Source organism: Gavia stellata, chromosome 2, assembly GCF_030936135.1.
Source record: "Gavia stellata isolate bGavSte3 chromosome 2, bGavSte3.hap2, whole genome shotgun sequence".
In the NCBI taxonomy this organism is placed as follows: Eukaryota; Metazoa; Chordata; class Aves; order Gaviiformes; family Gaviidae; genus Gavia; species Gavia stellata.
Genome location: NC_082595.1, coordinates 43,160,033 through 43,185,973, shown reverse-complemented (window position 1 = coordinate 43,185,973; position 25,941 = coordinate 43,160,033). Strand labels below are relative to the sequence as shown.

General features: G+C 41.1%; 1 protein-coding gene across 1 annotated transcript in view; it reads left to right on the top strand.

The window, feature by feature from the left end:
* The window catches only part of IPCEF1 (interaction protein for cytohesin exchange factors 1), a 43,599-nt gene that overhangs the window by 7,230 nt on the left and 10,428 nt on the right, over positions 1–25,941 (top strand). The window contains exons 4-8 of the mRNA XM_059831108.1: positions 7,784–7,857; positions 10,052–10,123; positions 13,101–13,162; positions 16,826–16,920; positions 22,331–22,700. Coding sequence (XP_059687091.1) covers positions 7,784–7,857; positions 10,052–10,123; positions 13,101–13,162; positions 16,826–16,920; positions 22,331–22,700 — 673 coding nt within the window. The remainder of the gene's footprint in view (positions 1–7,783; positions 7,858–10,051; positions 10,124–13,100; positions 13,163–16,825; positions 16,921–22,330; positions 22,701–25,941) is intronic.

Sequence of the window (25,941 nt, the reverse complement as noted above, 5' to 3'; positions counted from 1 at the left end):
CTTCTTCACTTCTAGTTAGTTTAATTTTCAGAAGTCTGTCTCCTGCTGCTTCTCTCTCCATCCCTTTCCACACTGAGGTTAATCTGTTTATTTGTTTGCTTTTTTGTTTGTTTGGTTTTTTCTTTTCTTTCTTTTTTCCCCCCCAATTTGCACTCGTAGGGTTGCAGATATGAGCACTGTCAAGGATGTTTTTACTCCTGGTCTTCCTGATGTCTCATCCAGAGCATTGTAATTAAACATTCTCATGTTCTGCTGATTTTTAACTTCTTGCTCTGATGAGTTGATGCTAATAGTGAAATCTGCAGAACACAGTGTTTTGAATTCAAGGTCCAGTTTTCTGTTCAGAGGATTAGCTTTCCTCAGGACAACTAGTATAGTGTTTCTCTTCCAGCTGATCCAGCCCAAATAGCCTGCTCCACTTAGAGTGCGAGTGGGAAATAGTCTGAGACAAAGAACAGCAGGCCCTGAATTCCTGTAATCAACTGAAGAACTAGGAATTAAGAACCAAAAAAGGGGGTGGGGGGGAAAGACATAGTGAGAAATACAGAGTAACCCTTTTAATGAAAGGTTATGGCTGAGTGCAAAGAAGCAGTGAGACCTAGGGAGCAGCTGGCTTTACTCCAGGCTGTTTGATACCTCTTGGCTTGATTGGGCAGAGAGGATGTTTTGCCCGTCCTAGGAAGATTCAGACATAATTATTCTCTTCACTTTGCTCTCTGGCACTACTACGTCTGAAAAAGGTCTTATCACATTCAAATGATGACTGGGGTGTGCAGAGGATTAGAGGATGCCAGCAACAACGTAGGTTGAAACTCAGCAGCTTCAGTGTGGAATTGTGGACAGGCATCAGGTTTCTTAAATGTAACCAGGCTGCTCTGGAAATCAGCATGTCCCAGGCCCAGCAAAGGATGAAAGATTAAAGAAACCCTTATTAATTCTTAATAATTCTTAGAACATTCTAAGAAATTTAAATGCAATCTGGATTGTTTCCATTTGTTTATTTCTATTTCAATAATCCGCATTAAAAATCTTGCTCACAAATAAAACAGTTTAAACCATAAAAAAAAAAATCCCAAAACAAAACTTTACTCACATAAAGAGTATTTCACATGCTCCCTTCAGTTGTGGGTACTGTGTTGGGTTTTTTTAACAGAATAAAAACTTTGACTGACCTTTCTTAAACGGCATTTAAAGATGGTATTAGCTATTCTTTTTTGGTGGAAAAGTGAAAACAACTCTGCTGGTCTTGGGCTGTTGTTTTTTGTGGTGTTGTGGTAGTCTGATTTAGCTTCCTTTCAAGACCAAGACAAATACATGCATGAAAGAAAAAGGAAAGAGGAAGAAAAGAAATAGGAAAAGTAGAGGGGAAAAAAAAAAAGCTTTGTTTTTCCAATGCTTGCAATATTTCTACTTGGAAGACATGGCCTAGCAGATATACTCATCAGTGGCATTAATACCCTGAAAACCCTTATTAGTATTGACTGTTCTAAATCACTGCTCGCAGTTGTACTTCTGGCCAAACAGTGTAAAGAAAGGTGAGCTGGCTGGCTGACGTGAAGTTGGGAAGAAATAAAACAAAGCAAGACTAGCCCAATTTTGCGTTCTGGGAGGAGAAGCATGGTGGGGGAGAGGTGCAAAGTCCACCACTTTTTTTACTTGTTGTGGCCTGGCTACATTTCTCTCTTGACATCCAGAGAAGCCATAGTCATGCTGGTCCCAGTGCTACTAGGCAGCATTCACCATTTGAGTGACCTTGTCCTTTTGGTCCATGCCTGCTCTCCTGCTGTCACTGACTGTCCCAAAATAAACAAGGCTGAAGAATGTGTGGCAGCCTCATTCCAGTTTTTCATATACCCTGAAGAGCTCATACGGCTTCAAAATACCTTTGGCTTATGTCAGCCCTGACTTTTCACCTATCACAGTTCTTGTAAACACATTAGCTGGTAGCACCTCTTTGCTTTCAACTTCTGCTGACTCTCGCACACTATTTTACGTTAAAAACCTGAGGTTTCTTTGGACAACTTAAAGTGCAGCCTCTGCATAATTTTAGATTTAGGCAATGCTTGCAGAACGGCAGTAACTAGGGGGTGTGGGAAGGAGGGGAGGTGTCTTTTGCAAAGATCTGCTTACTTAAATTGGTGAGACCAGAGCCATGCTCAGAGTCATATCTGAGATGAATTAGACCTCTTGTATTTTCACAGATATTTTCACCTCTAGATTGACGAAGCAGAAATAGCAGTGACTTATTCGCTTGCTTGATATTTCTTTTTGCTATCTGGCCTTGCTTTAATACTGCCTGCACTTCCACTGCCTTCAGTGGAGTCAATCCTTGGTCCCAACAGGGCATCCAAGATAACAATCTTAAGTTCATAGTTGTATTGAAAGAGGAGGAGTCCTCCTTCTTACATGTTTGAGGCTTCCCATGATAGGGCCTCTTATGGAGGCTGAAGTGAAAGGTGGTGGTGGAGGAGTGGGGCTGAGGTCAATGGAACCGGGGCACGCTGGCTGCCTGTAGCTCTGCATGACCAGTTTCGTTTTTGTGAGAAATGAGTGTGTTTTGTTCACGGCTGTGTGGAAACCACAGTCAACCAGATAGTGGCAACTGTAGCATAGCAACAGGATGCTGGACCTAACCTTTTTTTCTAATGGAGATAGAGAAAATAGGGAGTGGGTGGAATTTGTATGGGAACGTGCATTATCCTGGATTTGGGTAGGTAGCCTCAGCTGACATCATGTTCTCGGTGAAGTCTGCCTTCAGGCAAATCCGAAGCTCTGGATGTTTCTGTCGCTCTAATTTAATTTGCCTTCAAACCACTCTGGTGCTGGTCTTGCACATGAGGCAGATTGGGGGAGGAGATATAGGACACTTGTGGTGATATTTGCAGGCAGTAGGTCCTTTAATTTAACATAAAATATGTTGTGAAAGCCACAGCTCAAAAGAGAAAAAATAATAAAATGCCGAGAAGGGTCAGCAACAGCAGATCAGACATCTCGAGAGTCAAGCTTCTCTTTCACTGAAAGTAAACCAGAGCACACATCCAAATCCAAATTAGCTTTTGACCAGCTAGCTGAAGTACTGGGAGTGGTGTAGCACACTGGTGATCTCACCAGGCTTGAGTAGAATGCCCTGAGATCTCTTCCCATGTACGCTTGCTCTTTCCATAAAACATGGATACCATATGAGGCCGGTAAACTTTTATTTGCAGCATGGATGTGCCCCCGTCCTGGGGAGGAGAAGCTGTTTGGAGTAGGAAGAAACACAGAAGGGTTGGTTTTGCAATGGAAACACAGAAAATGTCAGAAAATTATTGTGAGCAGTCAGGCTTTCTGGGTGCATTCAGGAACACCAGGCTCCTTGGACAACTGTTCTTCATTAGTGTTTGATTCCCTCTTTCAAGTACTGCTCTCTGGAGGCATCTGCCTTGAAGACAAGTGTTTAAAGAGGGCAGTGTGTCATCCTGCCTGCATCTTTAGCAGTTTTAGTTCTCATACTGAAACCCTGGCGGGAATCAGTACTCGTGCATACAAAGAGGGGTAGAGAGGGAAGACCATCACATAGAGTCCCAGGCTCCTGGCTCCTTGCACTTGTTGAGACTATGTTGGATAGTGTTGGCTGGAAAGGGACAGAGGACTAAACGCCTCTGTCTAGTGGGCCTTTAGGATAGCTCAACTGATTTTCCAAGTAGAGTCGAAATACAGCTTTGCAGAACGTGTTAATGATGGTTGCCATGGGAATTCAGCTGAAAAGAAATATAAATATAAAATCAAAGGGTTGCAGGCTGTGATCTACTGTCACTATTTATCTTCGTGGTTTTTTCCCCTGTTCACTGCATTTAAATTGGTCTTCACTCCAACAGCTTTGCCAGGAGCTGTATAATTGCAGTCTTCTAAAACAGAAACCTTTCACCTTTGAGTTAGAGTTGTTTACGTGCATGATAAAAAGTCATTGATGTCGGTTGATTGTGCTGAGGGCTTTGGGGACCACTGGTCCAATATGTTACACAAATTTTTCACAGTTCTATAGGTTGCCTCACTGGTGTACTTGGCAGAGAGAAAAAAGACTAAAAAGGCTTGAGGACTGAACAGCTCCTGGGTCTTCTGGGGGCAGCGCTGAAACACTGTGATGAAGCTGTCAGGAGTACCCTGAATTGCAGATTGGAGGTGTTCCACAATAACTAGATATTTTCACTTTACAGAACTGTTTTTTAAAATCTTTCTGCATCATTACATTCACTTTAAATATTGAAAAAAGTCTATGAAATGATTTACGAAATCTCCTAAAGCCACAAAATTTAGACAATGTATTGAGGCAAGCTAAAAAGGACTTGGCCTCTTTCATTGGATTCATGCATTATGATTCATAAATAGGTTTGAATTTTTTTGAATTAAAATCTTTTTCTGTGAAAAAGTGGTTACTTTCTTTTTTGCCCCAAGCATTTGCAGAGACTGTTATTATTGAAATGACTTTCCTACAATTGGGCATAGCAAAAAGTGCGGATTTAAATGTTAGACTAACCTGCATAAAAAACACAAGAGATACCAGCTTATTCTTTTAAACATCCTGATTAAATAGGAATCAGGTCAAGGTTCTTTTAATTTGAGGGTTTTAGGGCTATTTTGGAGCATTGCAATAAAATCTGAAGGAAGTTTGAGTGAAATGTGTGAGTTAAATAATAGCATGTCATGTTAAAGATAACGTTTTGGAGAAAAGAAAGCATTTAGGACTTTTATACACTTTTAATGTTTTAAAATGTCCTTTTTATTCCAAGAATGACTGAAAAGATGACTTCCGCATGTTCTGTTCCTCGTGGTCATTGGATTTCTATTTACTGACTGTGGTAACACTCATAAGGTTTTACTGTTATGTTTTGTTTTCCCTTTTTTTCTTCCTTTTTACTGATAATTATGGAACTACATACCCATCAAACCCTTGGGTTTTGTTACATAGATGGCATATCTGAGATGTGTACCAATAGTGCATTTAAAAAAAAAAGAGATGTGGTTCCTAAAATTCACACCGTTATCCTCCTTTCTTTCACTCATACATAAAATGAAACATTAACCTTTTCATATAAATGAGCAAATGTGGCGTCACTGACAGAATTAATATAAAACCTGACTGCATTGAACATAACTTTTTACTAACCGCCATGTGCCAAATATTGCATAAGAAGTCTGGAGATTTCTCTGTTGTAAAACTGGTAAATGTAAATTACTGAAATCAAAGCCTACAGGCATATTCCCATTAGCAATTTAGAGAGTATTCCTCTAATTTAGATACTCATTGGATACGTCAGTGGTTCAAATCCAAGTTCCACCTCTGCATGGGTGGAAGCACCCTGGGTGAGTGTCCCCACACTGGCTTACAGGATCCTGATAATTCAGTAGCTCAATACAAAATCTGAATGATCAAACATTTGTATAAAGTAAAACTGAATTGACAGCAGAGACAGTGACTTATCTAATGGCGTTGCATGCACTTAATGTCCTCATGAGTGTCTGTGCAGCACCCTAAGCAATTTATAGGATGTAGTGTAGACCAATGGCTACTGCACCAATAGATGAAACTGGCTGAGCTGTGATTGCAGTTGTAATGTGTAAGGCTAACCCGTGTCGTGTCGTCCGCCCCCCCCCCCCCCCCCGGCCCCCAGTCACCCACTCACCCGCCTGATGGTTTACCTAGCTCAGGCCATGGATTTATTTGTGTGTGTGTGAGAAGATACCTGGGTATATTCCTTTTTACAGGGTCTTTATTCTTTCTTTTTTTTTTAAACTGGGCTTATTGATCGATGCTGCAGAGAAATAATGGGCATTGTACACATTTCTCTTCCAGCAACATGTGTAATTAATAATGGCTTTGATACCCCATGAACTTTTTGTGTGTTTGGTCTCTGGTGTTCTTAGACTGGTCTTGGGAACCAAACAGGAATTTTAGTGTTCTTGCTGCACCTGTTCTAATAACTGACCACTCTTTTTGGCACAGAAACGCAGGATAGTACATTTTCTATCTTTAGTGCAACGCAGCCCATGAATAGAGTGCCTTCTTTACTCACCCCTACTCATTTGGTCATCCTATATACTTAGTGTACTGTGGATCTGGGATGGAAATACTAGCTCAAGGTCTAATTGATTGAAATATACATTAAAAAAACCCACCTGTTTCTGTACAAATGAAGCCATGTTGCAAAATTAAGATTTGTTTTTGTTTTTTTTTTCCAGGCCAGTTGCTAATAAACACCATTGTTTCTTCTGTACTGAAAGAAAATAACAAAAAAACCCCTTCTACCTCTTTTTTTTTGGTCCTGGAAGAGGCAAAACCATTTACTGGTGAAGATGCAAAATATAAACCTCTCATATGAATATTTAATACATGTCAACTGCAAGAATGGTGGTTATGCTGTGATTTATTGTATACCAAAGAACAGATATACAGAGGTGTGGCTAAGCCACCCACTGAAAAATCAATTCTGTATCCATATTTCAGTTCTCAGAGATTCATACTTCCAAGCATTAAAGCTCAAATACTTGTCTTGATGAACAGCTTTTTATAATCTCTTCATATTCACGCACAATATGACTTGAGATGCTGTCAGTCATCTTCATTTATCCTCTGTCTTTGTAATTGTCGTCTATATTTTACCTGCTTTAACTCAGTGTACGTTTTCAGAATGTTAATGTGCTCAGGAATAAGAGCTGGGAGCAGCAAAAAAGTGATTCAGGAATGAACACTTTCTGTATTTTGAAAAGTACAGTTTTTCCTGACATTAGGTGTTACAGACTTTTGTCTACATTCTTGCTCCTCTTAGGAGGAGTCCTGGTCTTATTGTGGCTCATCAGGTGAATATAGATAGATGGAGTAAAGGAAGATGTTTCAGCTGCAGGCAGCAAGGACAGGGATTTGAGGCTAACTGGTAACTTTGGTTTTGCTGGAGCTACTCTCTGACATAGAGTCCAGCTGACCCAGAATGGAGATGCTAATGCTTAGTAAACCCTCTCCCATCCAGAAAGGGGTGACTGCATATAAACAGTGTACAGTAAATGTCTGCCTGGCTTTTGCTACCTCTTGTACCATGCCCGCAAATTTTGGGGGGGAGTGATAGCTGGGTGGCCAAAGCCAACTGAGGTTGGTGTTTAACAACAGAGTTCAGCTGCGTGGGACTGTCCCCTTGCACCATTTCACCTCCTGGCATGGAAGCAGCCCGTATTGCCTCTGCCTTGCTCACGTACAGGCGTGTATAGGTGACCCTACGAAACAGTCCATGCTACAATTACCCAGGGGACACCCTCCTCCATCTCTACCTAGCATTATTTTGGATCACTTTTGAATTCCCGATGCTATAGACATGTTGCTATGGACTAGACTTATGACTTATTCATGAATCTTAGATAAGGGTGCTCTGATACAAATGTTTTGAGGTGAGGAGGAGGGGGAACCTACCTCAGCACTATTGTAGGAGTTGAGGATCCTTCTGCTTTCAGGTGCTTTGATATTTGCAAGAGTACAACAAATCCTATGCTCACACTCTGCCACTTGCACAGACAGGAGTGGTGGCTTTCTAGCATCCAGGACTTGCACAAAGAATAGCTGGTATAGGAATATTTCTTATTCCCAAATATCAGCCAAAACATCGGGTGTTAATCTGTCCCCATGGTGATAAGCATATATTTTCACACTATAAAAAGCTGTCAAAAACGAAGACTTGCATGTTAAATATTGTTGAGCATTGGAGTCTGGTATTTTACCAATTGGTTAATGAGGTGATTTTATTTTTTTTTATTGCAGGCTGAAAAAGCAGAAGGATTCATTAGACTTCCAGACTTCAGTGTGGACCGAGCAATTGAATGCAAAAAAAAGCAGTAAGTTTATCTCTTGCCTCCAGTTTTGCATGATTTTTGCAACGTTGCAAGAAATTGAATCTCCGTAGTGCCTGACAATGAAGCTGTGGGGAGCTCTTCTGTTTTGTATAAATAATGAGATATTAATTGAGCTACTGAAAGAAAACCATATTGCTGTGCTGGTTTTGGCTGGGGTAGAGTTAATTTTCTTCATAGTAGCTAGTATGGGGCTGTGTTTTGGATTTGTGCTGGAAACAGTGTTGATAATATAGGGATGTTTTAGTTACTGCTGAGCAGTGCTTACACAGAGTCAAGGCCTTTTCTGCTGCTCGCCCCACCAGCGAGTAGGCTGGGGGTGCACAAGAAGTTGGGAGGGGACACAGCCGGGACAGCTGACCCCAACTGACCAAAGGGATATTCCATACCATATGGTGTCATGCTCAGTATGTAAAGCTGGGGGAAGAAGAAGGAAGGGGGGGGACATGTTCAGAGTGATGGCGTTTGTCTTCCCAAATAAGCATTATGCGTGATGGAGCTCTGCTTTCCTGGAGATGGCTGAACACCTGCCTGCCGATGGGAAGTGGTGAATTAATTCCTTGTTTAGCTTTGCTTGCCTGCGCAGCTTTTGCTTTACCTATTAAACTGTTTTGAGTTTTCTCACTTTTACCCTTCCGATTCTCTCCCCCATCCCACCTGGGGGGGAGTGAGCGAGTGGCTGTGTGGTGCTTAGTTGCCGGCTGGGGTTAAACCACGACAATTGCAAAAATATTTTTGAAAATTCTCTGCCAGATGTGCTCTGTTAAAACTACAAATAAAAAAGTAGATCAATATGCCAAATGCTTTTCTTTTTCTTTGTTCACTGATTACGCGTAATTGTATTCTGTCTTAGATACCTTCTCTTAGGTGGGGGGGGTCAACAGTGGTGCAAGTAATGCTGCTTCCCTCCAAGTGGGGACTATCCTTTAGGCTGCTGTGGTGCAACTTTGTTTAGCAGGGTACAAATTTCAAAAAATTATCTCCAACTCCATATGCAGCACTGACTTCCAGCTGCTTCTGAGTACCCTTCAAAGGTTTGGAGGGGTGTTGCTGCTGTTCAAAGTTATAAAGCTCAGCATGGTTTTTATTCTGTTCCTCAAGAGAAAGTTTTCATTCTTCTGTTCAGGTCTCATGCTGACATTAGCAGTAGGTGTTCTTGAGACTAACTGAGCTTGACTCCTCCAAAGAAAGCAGACAGCTATTTTGAATATGGGGAGCTCCATTTTGTTTTCTCATAGGAAAGATTGAATCACGTAGTAAAAGACCATGAGAAAATGTTACCCTTCACTTCTGCAGCTGTTGGCTGTCAGCGACTGGGAAGAAAACACGTGCTCATCACTTATTTAGGATGGAGTGAGTTAGGAGAACTGTGAGGAGTGACCGGGGCTGCTGGGGCCCAGTCAAATAGTGTGTGCTTCCATGAGACAGAGTCAGTCACCTAATGAGGAACAAAAGAGGGAAGCCACACAGTCTCAGGACTGGAGACTATGTTTTAGGGAAAAAAACCAACCCTCTGAAAAGTCTTACTGATGGCTATTCAACTAAAGCATAGTGTGGGGCTGAGACCAACAGGTTAACTATTGGCATGTCAAGGGACTACCTCCATTTTGTTTGTTTCAAGCCTACCACCTAGTTGCCTCTTTGGTGCCTCCTAAAACTTGTCTTGTAAGTGAAGAGTCAGTTCCTATTCACCCGCTGCGTGCCACTTGTGATTTTATTGTATTATATCTCCCTTCTCTCAGCCATCAGTTTTCCGTGCTGTGGGGTCTTAGCCCGATTAATCACTCACGGAAGCTGTTTCATACCTTGGATCACCCCTGGTGCTTTCTCTGAATCTTTTCCAGGTTTACTATGCTTTTCTGAGCTGGGGGAAGCATAGCTGCACACAGTATTCTAGATGTGGGCACAAAACTGAATTATAATGGCATAATGAAGGTCTTTTGTTTTATTCTTCATTCCTTCCTTTTTAGTTCCTGTAGTTTATACCCTCTGAATAATGTGTGCCCTGGGAAACGAGCTAAAAATAGAGTAGATTTTTAAGGAAAGAGCTATATGGATGGGTAAACTGATCTGGATTAATATAGTGAGGTGAATAAATATTTTAAATAATTCATTCAGCTATTTTTTTCTTTTCACATGTAAACTACTTTTCTTCATCTCTCTTCTATTTTTCTTAAAGTGCTATTAAGATCAGCCACCCACAGATCAAGACATTTTATTTTGCGGCAGAAAATGTTCTGGAAATGAACACGTAAGTAGGAGCGACTGGCCATGTTTCATCCTGTCTCATGCCTGGGAACACCCTTTGAAAGTTCATTCTCTCATTGTCAAGCGGTTGTTGACAAAGTTATTCGGGGAATTACTGAGTCTGTTTTGTTTTCTGATCATTGTATAGAAGGAAAATACTGCTATTTGTTCACTAATGACAGTTGAAATCAGAATCACATTAGCCTGATTTTGATACTAACCTTCCCAACATTTGCTGGTATAAATCTCTTTCCTTTAGAGAGGCACAAAGATTTGGTAGCAAGTTCATGACCTTGGGAGAAGTGAGGGAAGGAAGGAAAGAGAGGGAAAAGCTTAATAAAGTTTTGTCCCAGCAGTGAACTAGGACTAGAATATAATATTGTCTGCTTTCAGAGTAGCATGTCAGTTAACAAGGAGGGTTAAAGGGATAGAAAGGGCTGTTCCTTTAACGTAAGTAACAATTTACTTTGCCATCAAACTATGTTGCAGTTAAACCATCCTCATGAAAGATCAGAATTTTTCTTTCTACAAATGTCTGTAAGAGCAACAATTCACTCATGCAGTTTTTAATGCAAGAAGTAAAATGGATATGAAAATGCCATTTTAGGAACCACTGAGCTATCAGAAATAGGTATTACTTGCTATTGATCTAGTTTTGGCTGATTTAGATACATATCATGTCGTCTTTATCTTTTTTACTTCAGATTGCAGTCTGTTCACAATGCTATTGCAGTAAATGGTCAAATAGCAGATACAGAGCAGTACAATTTAAACGGGAAGAGAGCTCCTATGATAGTCAGGTCAGGATTTTAATCATGGCTCTGCTGGTGACCTCTGTGAGATTCTTCACAGGGCATTGACTGTTCTTTCCCTCTGTAAACAGGAGGCCTCATACATATTTACCACAACAGAAAAGGATAGAGGTTGAGAGAACGTGTGTGACCTTCTGAAAGGACTATAGATACAGAAATGTATGATACTACAGTAGTGTACGTACATGTGTATTCATAACTCTGTACTCTATAGATGAATAGAAATAAATATAGATGGAAAGAATGTGTTGCCCTTTGCAACTTGGAGCATCACAGAACATATTGGTGGAGGGATAATGCAGCGATACAGAAATGGATGGTTTCCAACTGGAGCTCTTGAACGGAGTGAGAAGCTCTTGAGGCAGATGGGCTGAGGATGACTGAGAATGAGGGACTGCTGGACAGCAATATTTCTGTAGAGAGTAACCCTGGTTGAGAGAGAAGAGAGGGAAGAACGTAGTGAGAAGGAAAAGGAATATTAGAGCTAATGGAGGATGTTAGTGAGTGCTAGCAGCCAGTTTGGAGCTCAGCTGGGAATTCTCAGTGTCTTAATGACGCTTCTGAAACGTTTAGTCTCATGTGAGTGAGTGATTGAAATCTACGCAGGTGTTCCAGCTCCTAGGGCCCCAGAATGATTTTCTTCAAATTCTATTTCTCGAGTAAATTTCATTTTTGCTTAAAGGTAGGTAGCCTAACATCAGAGAGCTTGCACTATACTGCACTAGTACTAATTCCTTACTGTTGTAACTGATGATGTTTTCCTTGGCAAAGTATAAAATACATGCATTTAATACATAAAGTACACGCATACTCACGCATATGTCAAAACAGACTAAAAGACATCTGTTCTCTTGGCTCCAGTCCCACCAATACATATGCATGGGAATGGTTCCACTGAACTCACTGGGGCATTCGTGTGTGTCGAGTTACTGGTGTGCATAAATGCTCAACGGATTATGACCTTTCATAACTCTTCATGCCTATATATCTGTTTAATCAACAGTGGATTTATTAATACAGTGATTTGCTTCATTAATTTAGCATGTATTTGTCATTGTCATGCACACATTAAAAGTGAAAGCATTCTGGCTAGCTGTGTGGATTTACCTGATCTGTTGCACATGTTTACTAGTGATCTGTCTGACCTTGTGGTTAATGGAGTCCTGTATTTTTTAGCAAACCTTTTCTTTTGTTTAGATTTTTTTGTGTAAAAAACCATTCTGTTATGATTAGCTGTTAGAAGAAAGTCAATAATCCACTCTTACTGAAATGACACTTAGTTTTCTTGAACTGTTATGTGGCTTTATTGTTCATACTGTGGTCTAAAAATCCAGTTGCTTTGACACTGATCTTACTAGCAAATTTCCCATTGCTTAAGTAGAATCAAGATCAGACACAATGTTTTTTCAGAGTTATGAATCTTAATTCCTGCCCTTCATACATTCTGTGTTTAGACCTTGAGTTTTAATCTGAAAGGTTTGAGCTTTTTTACTTGTTAGTTTCTTAAAACCTGGATAGATCTGAATGACCTACAAGCAAACACAATGTACAAAAAGTATATTCAGGGGTTGTTTCTAGCTCTAGAAAAATGCAGCCACCTAGGAAGAGAAATGAAAAAAGCTGTTAATAGCTTAAAGCAACACAGGAAGTGAGACTTACTAAAAGCAAAAGTACATAGGGAGTTAAAGAAAGCAGTATATAATGGTCAGAAAGTCTAGTTTTAAATGGCTTAGATTCTTAGAATGTGCTACGATAGCTTTGAACCAGGGCAGCTAACATCATCTTCTATTGCTCCTGTGCCTTTTGCTTCATCTCGGGTGAAAGATAACACCTCAACAGCAGGACTAAGCCACTGACATCTTGTTATAGCACGCATGCTTTTCCTTTAGCTTCCACAAATGCAACTCCTTGATCATCAGTAGTGCTTTTTTCAGGATCAGGGAAAGATGTCCCAGGCAACTAGTCCTGCTCAGTATGGGGAGTATTAGTATTCAGGTAACTGGTGCCTTTCTAGAGGATGCTCTAAGAAATAGAAGGAAACTTAGACATTTAGTCTTCAGTTTAGTGAAAATAGATGTAGTAACATAGAACACATCTGAAAGGGGCAAAACTATGTCTGAACAGCATGCAAGTATCCCTGACTCTGTATTCCCTCTGTTTCAAACACAGGTGGCTGAGTAAGCTGGGGATGGCTGCAGACCCTCAGGCACCCAACGGGAAGAATGAGGAAGGTATGCTCCTAACGATGGTTTCAGTGTGTAATTATGTCCTGTTCTTCACAGTTTTTGCTTGGCCAAATTTTTGTCAGCACTTTTCTTTCTTTTAAATTGTCAACTTGGGTCTGTCTACTGACTGAGCTCAGAGAAACCACACTGACACAGCGCAGAGTAATCACAGAAAAAGAAACAATGGTGAGAAACAGTGCCACTGAGAGACACTCAGTGATCTTGTGAGAGGTGTGTAACTACTGTCTGGGAGTTTGCTGGCTTGCTAAGCCTACCAAGTGCAAAGAGAAATGGCTGTGCTAGTCTGGGTTTTGAGTGGGTAAGGTACATTACAGGAGTTGTGCTACGGCCCGGGAGCTTGCTAGCTTGGGAACATCTTGTGCAATGTAGACCTGTCCCTACTGTCTCCTCCACTTCTGGGAGTTTCAACAGCAGCAATGTCTGGGGGGCGGTAGTGGTGTACTGAAGCCTACAATTTCCTTCACAGCCAAGCCCAAGAGTTCATTGTGGAATGAATAATTTTAAACATTCCTTAGCAATTTATTTATTGTTTTAATTTGCACACTGACCTAACAGAAATTTTTGGTGGGAGGATACCTGAACTTGCATCACAAATCTGGGTAGAGGACAAAGCAAGTCACCTGTCAGAATGCTTGGAAAAGCTGCTGCTGAGAACACATGATGGGAGCTGGTTTAGAACGAGAAGCACTGTGGGTAGTATTATGTTAGCAAACCAGGGATGGACTCTGATCTGAGGAATATGTATCTTCTTCCAGGCTTTTGAGCCCCCATTTTTAGAGTATTGGTACCCAGTGCCTTTTTTAGAACTGCTCAGGTTGTGAAGGAGCTGGCATTATGAAGAAGAAACTGGTATTTGTAGTAGTATGAACACTTAGGTGATGCAGCGATTTTTGTCTGAGCACTGAAATGCTCCTTTCTGCATCCCTTATGCTGTTTCCCAGACTAAGGTTGTGGTTTATGTCCAGACTTTGGACATGTAATGCCATCATTGATTAGTCTGATCTGACTCTGTTTATACTCTCGCTCCATTCATACTCTGCCATTGAAAGCAGCTTTGGGGCTAGTGAACATAGATACCACCGATTTCTGGAGATTCAGCAGGTCTCATCAATTTCTTTGTTTTCAGCTCATGGTTCCTCTATTTCTTGTCAGGAAACTTGTTAATTTCCATACCCCCAAGTTCCTCCAAAATGCCTGTGTCCTCTTTGAACACAATTTTGTATCATAACAGTCTGAGATAATTAGGATAAAGGGCTATATTGAGTATTAGGCTGGGTAGCAAGAACTGCATGGTAATTGTACTTGGGGAGGAAGTGCCCAAACATGTTGTCCGTGTTTTCACAAAGGAGGGGTTTGATGGAAGATGAAGGTGGTCAAAATTCTGTATGTGAAAATAATTTTTTTTAAAGCCTCAAAAAATGTAGTATTGGTTGTGTTGGCTGAGTCGAGAATTATAAAACAATTCAAAATGAGTCATCCCACTAATCTTAACTGAAAAAAAGACAGAAAGATACAAAATAATCCTCTCAATAACCTCTGCAGCAGGTTATCTAATTACCCTGCAAAATATAACATACCCAAGATTTCTTCAGCTTTTGAAGCTGGTGGCCCAGAAAAAGGCACTCTGATTCTTGTGTCAAACACCTCCTCATCTTTCCATGTGTTTTGTCACAGGTGCTCCAGCAGCACCACTGATGTGCCTGGGTGGACGTGCCCTTGCAGAAGCATTGCTATGTTTCAGAAAAATGCTGTCATTACCCACAGTCACTTCTGTTCCTGCTGACCTGGTTCTCCCATCTGCATCCCACACCATAACTCTTCAGGACGGCCTTGGCTTTTGTTATGGCAGTTCTTGTGTATTCATGTACTTCCTATGCCCTTAACACCCCCCCCAATCCCATTTGCCTATTTAGAGTATCAGAAACAGCTGTTGATTCTTTTTCAGTTCAGTGTGCCTAAAAAGGGAGCTGTAGAAACAATAAGCTCTTAGTAAAGAGTTATTCAAGAAGGCATTAATAGAGCCTTAGAATTTGATGTAGGCCTTATTGCAGCCAGTCTCAGTCCTTTATGCTAAGATGTGCCAGCACATATTTCCAGTAAACAGAATAGCAGCTATGCTATTAAAAAAACCCTATAGTTCTGCAAAGAGTACGGGGAGAAAAAGTAATGAATCTCTTTAAGTTTCACTTCGTTAGCATCTCAGAAACTTCTCTCACATGTATAAAATCCTTCTCTCTTAAAACTTTGCTCCCCTCACACTATGCTTATTAAAACCCCCAAATGACATGCACAAAAAGAAAGTGTGGGGGTATAAATTTAGTTAAAAGATGAGGTAATCACAGGTGATTTCCCAAAGACAGTGCTAACACACTGCTTTCTAGTGGTGTGAACCTGTGAAGTCCAGCTCTTACAAAGTACTCCCAGAACATAAGCAACCCTCACCTGCTTGGGGAGAGAGCTGGCGGGTTGCTTCCACTGGAAAGACCTAACTGCTCTTGGACGGCACAAGCTGCTGCGTGCAGCTGGTGGAGGGACAGGAAGTGCAGAGTGCCCGCGCCAGTGGAGTCCACAGGGGCAGCCTCTGCTCTCCTGACAATAGCCACTCACTCATGTGGTCCTCATTAAGCTCTGACTATGCCTTTGCAACCTTTCATGTCCCCAGCTCAGTCGGGTGGGGGTGAGCGCTGTCACCCTTCACACGTGGTGCGGGGCAGGATGCAAGCGCAGGCTCCTATAAAGGTTGGATGTGAAAGGCTGATGTGTGCTGGGAGATTTAGCAGAGGGAAGTGATCTTGCCTGGTGGTTACAGCCAGGCCCTGGGAATAGGAACCAGCACCTTACTGCCTCCCCTTTTCTGTGTCTCATTTTACCAATGATTATCACTTCATTAAATCCACTTTTAAAAAGCATCTGAGAAAATGCTTTCACCTGCTACAGAGGTAGTTGAAAGAAATAACAACATGACTGTCGCTCTGCCACATGTCAAGAGATACTGAGGCTCTATCAGCTTGCTTTTTATTTAAAAAAAAATAAAAAATAAGTGGGGTGTATAGTCCTAGAGTACTCTGTTTACCTTTAGTACTAGCTCTGCACATGTGCTGCCATGCCGCATGGCGAGCCTATGTGAGTTACCATGTGGTAACAGGAGACTGTCATGAGGCTGCTCTGTGGTTTCCAAAGCACCATGTGAGCAATCTATTTTCTCCAAAATTGCAGCCAGAACACCAACACCAGCTAGCTCCAGGAAAACTTGCTGGTTACAGACATTAAGGGACAGCATCTGCTACTTGCAACAGGTCTCCCTAATTTATACTACAAATGATGCAGCCTTTCTTCTAAAGGTTGCAAAGGGAAGAAAAAAAACCACCCACCCCAAACCTATCTGTGACGCTATCTAGAGCAGTGCCACCTAGTGTTTCCTGCCATAGCAAATTTTTTTACTTTAAAAAAAGAAAAAATGTTGCTGTGGAGTAGTGTAGCATTACCACAAGTGGGTTAATTTTCACTGTAGGAGACACTGACTTGTTACAGCATGGTCCTCAGCCCAGAACATCCTACTTGGTGATCTTTGGTTACCACAGCTCTGTGAGGAATAAATGAGTGTTGGTCTAACACTTTGTTTTTGCTCATTTTCCATGTCCGCCTCAGAATGCTACAGTGAAAGCGAACACGATGATCCAGAAATAACAGACACACCACCTCCTCCCTACACAGTCCAGCCACCACCTCCTCCTTCGGTAAGTGTTACAGTAATTAGCTTGTTTCTTGTTGCTAGCCAGTTGGAACAAAACTTCCTTGAGGTGGTGGGCCTTTGAGGAATAACCTAAAACAGTGGCTGGAAAAGTTCACTCTGTGTGCCTGTGAAATGAGGATGCACTGACTTCCCCTGCCCTGCGGCAGAGGATGCAGTTATTGCAGCCTGCACTGCTGGGAGCCTTGCACTGTAAAAGAGCGGCTCCTTCAGATGGAGGCATATTTATCTTGCTGGAGAAAGGAAGGTGTCACTCTACCTCATACACAGGCTGTGTCTCTTCTTTACAAGGTTTTTAACACTGCCATAACCTAGTTTTTCATACTATTCTTTTTTTTTTAATCAGTCCCAAATCTTCTTTCTTTTCGTGACCCCAATAGCATCATGCAACAGATCTGTATTTATTTATCTGAGTGAGCTGTTCTTAAGACTGCCGAATTTGAAGCTGCTTTTGTGGCAGTGAAGGGAAACAGGCGTCTTCTTACCGTGATAAAATTGATTCTTTTCCTCTACCTCTGAAAAATAAACTATAAAAAAATAGGCATCCTCCCAAAATCTATCCTATTTTTCTCTCTTGCTGTAGAATATTTGCCGAGACTATTCCTTCCTGTCTCACTTCATTTCATAAATTAGAATAAGCGCTATGCACCCTCATATGTCTAATCAAATTGACTTGCCTAATTATTAGCCACTTCTCGCCCTATTAATCTTGTTTCTATATCATTGCTTTCCCCAGTGATCTCGCCTCCCCTTACATGTGCTTTAAGATATGAGGTTTACTTAATTCTGTGTTTAGAAATCAGTATTCCAGTTCGGGATGGTAATGCAGCTGAAATAAGGAATCCTGAGTTCAAGCCTTTCCCTTCCCCAGCTGAAAGTTAACATCGAGGGGTATGCAGTAATAAAGTACTAAGTAGTACTAAATCATCTCATTGCATCTGATGGAAGGGAAGTGCCTGCTGCCTCATTGGTGTGGTACAGGTTCCTGTATAGCATGCTGAAATGACATCAGTAGCTGGGGTGGGCACAGAGTCAGTGAAGGAGGAACACATTTGAAATCTACAGATGAGCTGGAGAAGCTTGTGCAGTCACGGGCAACAGTAAAAGATGTCATGCACAGGATTGCCTGTCTGGCAATCTTTAATTAGCTCGCATAAAGCTGGGAGCATGCGTCACACTGTCACCCACTTGCCCCCTTCTGTTTCAGTCAGAGAAGTCAGTCTTCACTTCCTCTCCTGAGAGAGTTGTGTAACGTTAATCACTATGAAACAATCCACCTGGCACTCGGGGGGTGCGTGGTGTTCACTGCTGTGTAAAATGTAATTCTTTATTGCCTGTATTAACTGGAAGTTAAATGTGGCCAAATGGCTATAAATATCAGAGAAAATAGGATCTTTGGCAATACGTCTCCAAGAGTTATTCTGGGCCGAGGGCTGGTAATGAAGCATCTTGAATTTTATACCTCAGTGGCTTGCCTTTAAGACGCTGTAGATGTCTTTTCCTTCTGCTCACCTCTGAGTGAATGCCTGCATTTTTCCAGACGATGAGTTTTAAACAGGTCCTGTTTTTTATCTGGCTTCCTGCTGCTTGTCAGTCTGTGGCTGCAGAGGTGATCTCCGGTTGTCTCCTTCCCATATGCTCTTCTTGAGTTTTGGCCTTCACGTTTTAGCAGGGGACGTGTGGGAGGCAGGCAGTGGTGCAGGTGCTGAGGGAGCCTGCTTCCTCAGCCTTTCCCTTAAAGGTTATCTCCCCTCCAGCCTTGACCTCTCTCAGCTGATTTCCCTTCTCCTTATCCCCGGCTTAAAATCTCTTCCTCCATGGACAAAGGTTAGTGTCTCCTGAGCAAAGTTGTTCTCTTTTCACCACAGAAGTGGCCAGTGGAATAAGCTCCAACTGCCATGGGTCTGCCCTATACTCAGCTTGCTTACGTGGTGGGTAGGAACAGTTAGGTACCAATGCAGCTGTGTTTGACTGCAAGTCAGAGTGTTCTTTTAAATACCCAATTTAATGCCCCACTCCTTTCTGGACAAGTACTGGAGCAAGAAAACCACTGGAAGGATTGGGAAAGCACAGCTTCTACTGGAAAGTCAATTCTAGGAGCGGAGCTCTTGGTTGTCTCAGGGAAGGCTGGTTAAACATCGCTTGCTGCCTGTTTATTTGCTGTAGAGTTTTTGAACCAAGCTGTGAGGTCCCAAACATGTGATGACTCTTTGGGTACCCCACTTTTGAAACGCCTGCTTGAATCTTCCAGGAAGAGACACTCATTCTGGAAACCCAGCCCAGCATCAAGAATGCCACAGACATTGACTGGGGTTCATTTGTTTTTATTATTTTTATCTTTTTTTAAAGTTGCACTTCTTCCTCCTGAGTGCCAAAGGGATTTTGCAAAATAGGAATTAGGAGCTATGGACATTTTGGAAAACCAAACCAATGCTGTCTTAAGCAGAAAAGCCTCCAAACTTCTTGATATCAACTCAAGACTGAAAACTATTAGTCTGGAAATTAGTAGCCATCCAGGTGCAGGCTCTGTTAACGTGTTAGAGCTGCAAACATTTTGCTGTACTTCTAGCACAAAGTTTTCGCTTGCTGTTCTGTTCTCTGCTGACCCAAACCATTTTGCAACTTGAAAAAAGTAGTGATCATGAGCTTTCTATATTTATGCACACTTTTGGGTACTATGCAAGGAAAAAGCAAGTGAGGAACAAGTAAATTTTAACATCTGTAGGACAAAAGTTAAACTGACCATCTGCATTAATTTCTCCATATGTGAATCGATTTACAGTTCGAAAACCAGCAGCTATGTTGAAACAATAGATTGCAGCAGTCCCAAAAGAACAATTGAGGTGTTTCATGGTGATAATTTTTCTCTAAAAAATGCCTAGAGACTCATTGATCTCCAGTGGAATCCTTACAATCTACTGGCTCAAGCATCTACTTTTTAAAATTTCCCCAAATGGAGATTTATTATTATATGGATGATTGCAAAACTTCCGAAGGAACCACTCGAGTAAGTTAGGTACACATTTGTCATTCCAAAGGAAAAATAAACCACAACACATATGTAGAAAAAAAGAAACACATTCTGGCAGTCATCTTTATTCTCACCCACGTTTTTTTTTATTTAACACACAAGGAAAATGAAAACAAAAATATATTCCACTCAGTGAGGCACAGTTTTCATTTCAATGGCACTTTCTTTTGCATGGACAAATGCCAGAAAAATAGAGGTGAGATCTAACATCTTCCTTTCCTGTCTCTGAACAATTGAAACTAGACCATCCGCACCATGTGAGCAAGAGCTTTTACTGTTCAGTCGTTCTGTTTGGCTATACAAATGCTTCAACAATTTGTCTTTGCAATAGGAGCTCTTAGATGAAATGCTTCAGGTCACCTGTGTTCCCAAGGGCTTTTTTATCACTCATACATGTAGTTTATGACAGCATCTCCTTGTCCTTTGCTTTAGGATGCATTTGTAAAGGTTTTATTTCTAAAAACAAAAATGGACCTAAACCACAATGTTGTACTTCTCGTAATAGGAATATAAATTAAGTCTGATCCTGCAGTGTTTGGGACAGTCGTGGAGGAATGGCTTTGAAAATTTACAAAAGTGAAGAAAGTGCTACAAACAAATGGTGACCCGCAATCTGATTTTGGTCCTCCTCATCTTCTGCATTGATTAGTAGCTATGTTATACAGCTAGATTAGAAGCACAGGAAGGCAAATCTACTTTATTTTTTTTTAATGTAAAAATGAAGTAGAATACATTACAGCAGCACTGAATTGCAGAAATTTATATATCATAAACCAAAAAATCGTCACTCTTGGTTTGGTTTGTATGAATACATCTTATTTCTAGTTTACCAGGTTATAAATAAATATGCTAGGTTAGTACCTTTATTGTGTTTGCAGCTTGTCCTTCTCAGTCACCATCTCAGTAATTTTCAATACTTCCAACCTAGTTATCATCTGCTTTAATCCTTACACAGTTCTATTCTACATACCTATTGAGAACATAAACTTGCCAGAATTGTGGTCCATCAAGTCTGGTATTCTGATTCTGACATTGGCCAGTAGCAGATGATTTGCAGGAGGAGTAAATTTCTGCAGTAGCAGATACAAGAAATCTTGCTTTCATATCATGATGATCTCATCACGATTTCTGATAGTTTCTGCTAAGAGCTTCACTATAAGGCTTTGTATCCCCTTGTCTTTCATTACTTTATTGATTACTGTCAATTAATCCTCTTCTGGATATTTGCATGTATATTTGTGTGTTTGTGTATGTATTACTTGTGTATTTGACTCTCTTGGCTCATCTTTTTAGTGGTGTTTGGTGGCTGAGAAGCAGACTAGTGATAGTTCTTCTTGTGTGAGTTGCTTTTGGTAACCAGATAATAGTACAACTCAATCAATGTAAATGCCTACTGTAGACAAAGACCTGGGCATCTATTTGCTTGTCTGGGAAGCTAAATACATTTCAAAACTTTGTTCTTTCTCTCAACCTTTCTCTACATGGAATTGTGCATCTATCATACCCTCTCTCATTCAACTCCTAGCTCCTAACGATGACTGTTAGATGTCTCTGAGACTTCTCTGGTTGTATGCGCTCTTGTTGAGGCAGGGTGACAAGTACAGTATGGAGGACCTTAGGATGTCTTAATGATTTCTAATGTGTTTCTGGTGAAGTTTGGGTCCCTTTCCAGATTGATGTGCTGAAGGATGAATATTAGCAGGTGAATGAGCAGCACAAATCTTGTACCATTCCCCTTTTTCTGTCCTCTGCCCTATGACTGTCTGTTTTTTCTTTCCACCATTAACTTGCCATCATATTACCGATCAGCCTTCTTGCCTTAGTGAATGATTAGTCCCTTGAATGGACGAGGTCAAATGGCTTGGTGTGCTGAGAAGGTCAAGGTACTTCAGTGCTTGGCCCATTTCTGTCTACCTGTGGTTATGGCATTGGTGGATTTATTGAATGCTTCAAAACAACTTCATGTTCAATGGCTGATTCAGAGTTTCTCTACTGCACTCTTGATTAGACCAATAAAGTGAAGACAAAGTAAAGAGTGAATGTGAGTGTGAGACCTAGCATTGAAGACTACATTCAACACAATATTTTTCCCTTGGTCTTTTGTTTCTAGGCATTGTCAGGTTTTTATCTATTTTACCTCTGGCTTCCTTGTGGCTTAGTTTCTGAAGTTCCTGCTCTGTAGGAGATTGGCTGCCATACTGCAGGCTTGTTTGGATGGTTGATTAATCAGATTACATCAATTTTTGGTCTGTTAGCATTTCAGCTGCTTATCTATAACACGTAGAACCTAGGAACAGGAATAACTTGGAATTAATTTTTCTTTTTTCTTCCTTCCCCACCCCCCCACACTCCCCCATTTGTTTCTGGAAAGCAGGATCAGCAGAAGTCGTCTTTCACCTCAACTCTGTCAAGTGAAGCATCTTGTTCTCTCTCCTCTCCTGAAAGCACTTTCAACTCCCAAGAGACGTCTTCTTCCTTGACATCCAAAGTGGTTTATTCTGAGAGGCAGTCCTGGCTTGACCTAGTTAACAGCTCTGCCACAGAAGAGGGTGATCAGCCTTTAACTTTCTGCGTACAGATTCACTCTGATGAGCTGCCAGAAGTGGACTGTGGAGAAGAGGCACAAAGCCAGGAGGTCCAGGTTTCCAAACCCAGTGGTGGATCCCAAAAGTCTTTTTTAGGTCTGGATACACATTGTCTAGCTGTGCCGGATGCAACAGGACAGAGATCACTAGCCAAAGGTGAGCTAATGAGAGAGGAGATTTTTGTCTGCAGAGCCACGCAATGTGGGAGTTCAGGGGTTTTCCTCAACTTCCTTTCCCCTTCCTTCCTTTATATTCTTCACTGAAGAGTTTTCCAGTGGCACATCATTTATAACAAACATTTGGTTTATTGTGCATTAAATATATAACCTAGTATCTAATTTATAAGTATCTTTACAGCTTTTCTCAAATTTTACCTGTATGTTAAGATCGCAGCCTCTGTATAAAATCCCTACATAAACATATTTTTATTATTTTACTTTATTTCAATACAGCTGTCTTTTATTAGTTAGGATTGAATCAAAATTTTAAGAAAGTGTGTCACAGAACTGATACCCTAAACAAAATGGCATATGTAGAATGTGGTGAAGAGGCGGTTAGGCCAATCCAATTTTAAAAGTAAAAGCAGTTGCATTTACTTCCAGTACATCGGCACTGGTGAGGCCGCACCCTGAATGCTGTGTTCAGTTTTGGGCCCATCACTACAAGAAGAACGTTGAGGTGCTGGAGGGTGTCCAGAGAAGGGCGATGAAGCTGGTGAGGGGTCTGGAGCACAAGTCTTATGAGGAGCGGCTGAGGGAACTGGGGTTGTTCAGTCTGCAGAAGAGGAGGGTGAGGGAAGACCTTCTGACTCTCTACAATTACCTGAAAGGGGGTTGCAGAGAGGTGGGTTTTGGTCTCTTCTCCCAAGTGACTAGTGATAGGACAAGAGGAAATGGCCTCAAGTTGTGCCAGTTGAGGTTTAGACTGGATATTAGGAAAAATTTCTTTACTGAGAGAGTGGTGAAGCATTGGAACAGGCTGCCCAGGGAGGTGGTGGAGTCACCATCACTGGAATTGTTCAAAAAACATATAGACGTGGCACTGTGGGACATGGTTTAGTGGGCATGGTGGTGTTGGGTTGATGGCTGGACTTGATGATCTTACAGGTCTTTTCCAACCTTAATGATTCTGTGATTGTAATCAAGGGGAAACAACTGCAATCCTGAATCAGAAATTCCATTAAGATTAGATTTTGTTTAAGCAAATGGGTATCTGCATAGGTATCCTCCTACTGAAATGTACTGCTGAATTAAAAATGTGGCATAGTTCCAGAATTTGGTCATTGTTACTGTTAATAACTCTGCCATAACGAGGCAATGTGTCTTACCTTTTGGGCAAAGCTGCTTCTTCCTGCATTAAAAGCAGTTGAAGCATAAGAGGCATTTCTGGCATACAATATGCTGAAATGAGAAGATGCTCAGCATCCTGCCTACAGAGGTAATACGTAAAGAAACAATGATGTTCTTGTGCATCAGCTCTACCCATGATTCCAAATCCTTGTGAAGATTTGAAGTAAGTACTTTGTTGCTGGAAGAGCAGTGTTGTCTCAATACAATGCAAAACAAAGGTGCAGCCAAAAGCTTAGGCTGAAGGTAATGCAAAGGTGGAAAGAAACAGCACTGGACTCGTTGGGTACTTACAATATTTCTCTCTAGGTGAACTTGGCACTGATTGAAAAATTATAGTATAAGGCTCATTATTTACATTGTCAGTCTCCCAATTGTTTTACAAATATCAACAGTTAGCACCCCTTTAGTTTGTCATGTGTTTTTCTGATTTTACAAAAAAAAAGGAAATTGAGCGAAGTACAGATTTTAGCAAAAGTGAAAATTAATTCAGAGTGTTTTGTACTCAGCTTCATTATCTATCTTCTAGGCTGCTCTGCTAGAGACTTCTGTAGCAATGAAGATCAGTAAGAATTAAAACCAACAGTGAGCATATGTACTATTCCTATTTGGCGGAGAAGAGTGGATGTTTTGAGAGAGTTACTGTGGCATCTAATTCCCATAAGCTCTGGCTTTACACATAGTGAAAAGGCTGGGGATGCCAGAAATGGGGTCCCTAATGAAAATGTCACAAAGATGTAGTAAATGCATTGTCTTCTGTAATTTCACCTTCTGGGTTGAATCTAAGTAATGCCTTTGGGAAACATTATAGCGTCGATTAAGGTGGATTATTGGAGTGTAGGTCATATATGGAGTGGTGGCTTATAGATCCTGTTGAGCAAGATTCAGTGGCTGCTCTTCAGAAATCTAAACTTTTGCTTAGAATATGTTACTCTGGTATTGTCAGCAATCCTGCAATAATGCATAGGTTAATGCTTTCCACTATAACTGTAAGGATGACAAGTACTTTTGTGGATGGTCATAGAATTAACGTGACACATTCATAACCGTTTAAAGCATAGTTTGATACGTTCAGTAATACTCACCAACAAAAATGGGATTAAAATGTAAATCAAGGCACACTTTGGTATATTCCTGCCATTTGCAAAGTGGTTTAATTTTCCCAAAAATATTCCTGGGGAAATGTATTCTTTTGTTGCTCACTGTTTAGCTGATGGCCAACTGTGATTGCAGAACACTTCCATCCTAACCACACTGGTGATCTCTGATGGAATTCCAGAAATAGATCATTTCAATGAGACAGTCACTATGGAAACTGTATAACCTCACTAGTTACTGTCTGCATCATAACCTGTTGTTGAGCAAGTAAGTAGTACACCATACCGGCATTTTTCTTTCCTTTATCAGTCTGCATAGTATAGGGAGGGGATGGAGAGTGTTGGCGTGTGGAGGCCCTCCCCCACAATGGCCACTGAAAAAATAAATGAAATAATTTGCAAGGAGATTAGTTAAGCTACTTCAATTTGAGAATGAGGTAGAAAAAAAGGATTAATGTAAAACAGCAACTGAGTTCCACATGAAAGTTATCAAAAAGGATGCAGTTCTGGTTCTGTGGCTTATCCCCCAAGAATTTCCCCTTCCAGCTAGTTGATAAGGATGTGCACAAATATTGTGAGATGAATTCAGATTGTGGGGTAAAAGCTAGCTGCAAAACCTCATGATTTACAATAACTAGTAAGAACACCTTTGTTATCTGATGTGAAACAAGGATGCATACTGTAGTGGAGTCTGTATTATTTGCTTTACGATGTTTCTGAATAGTGCATTTCTGACAGCTTGTTATGTTTCAGAGTAATGAGACTGTGTCCAGGAGGAGACAGTCCATCTTGCATCAGCATCTGTCCTGAAAGCGCATGTCCCGTGTGCCTAAAGCCGGCCCTGCTGTTACCAGAACAGCTATGTGGTCTTTGAACCCACTCCCCACAGAGCCTTCATGTGTGTCCATGCTCTCCCGTTCCCCTTGTGAGGATAGAAAAAACCTGTCACATGCT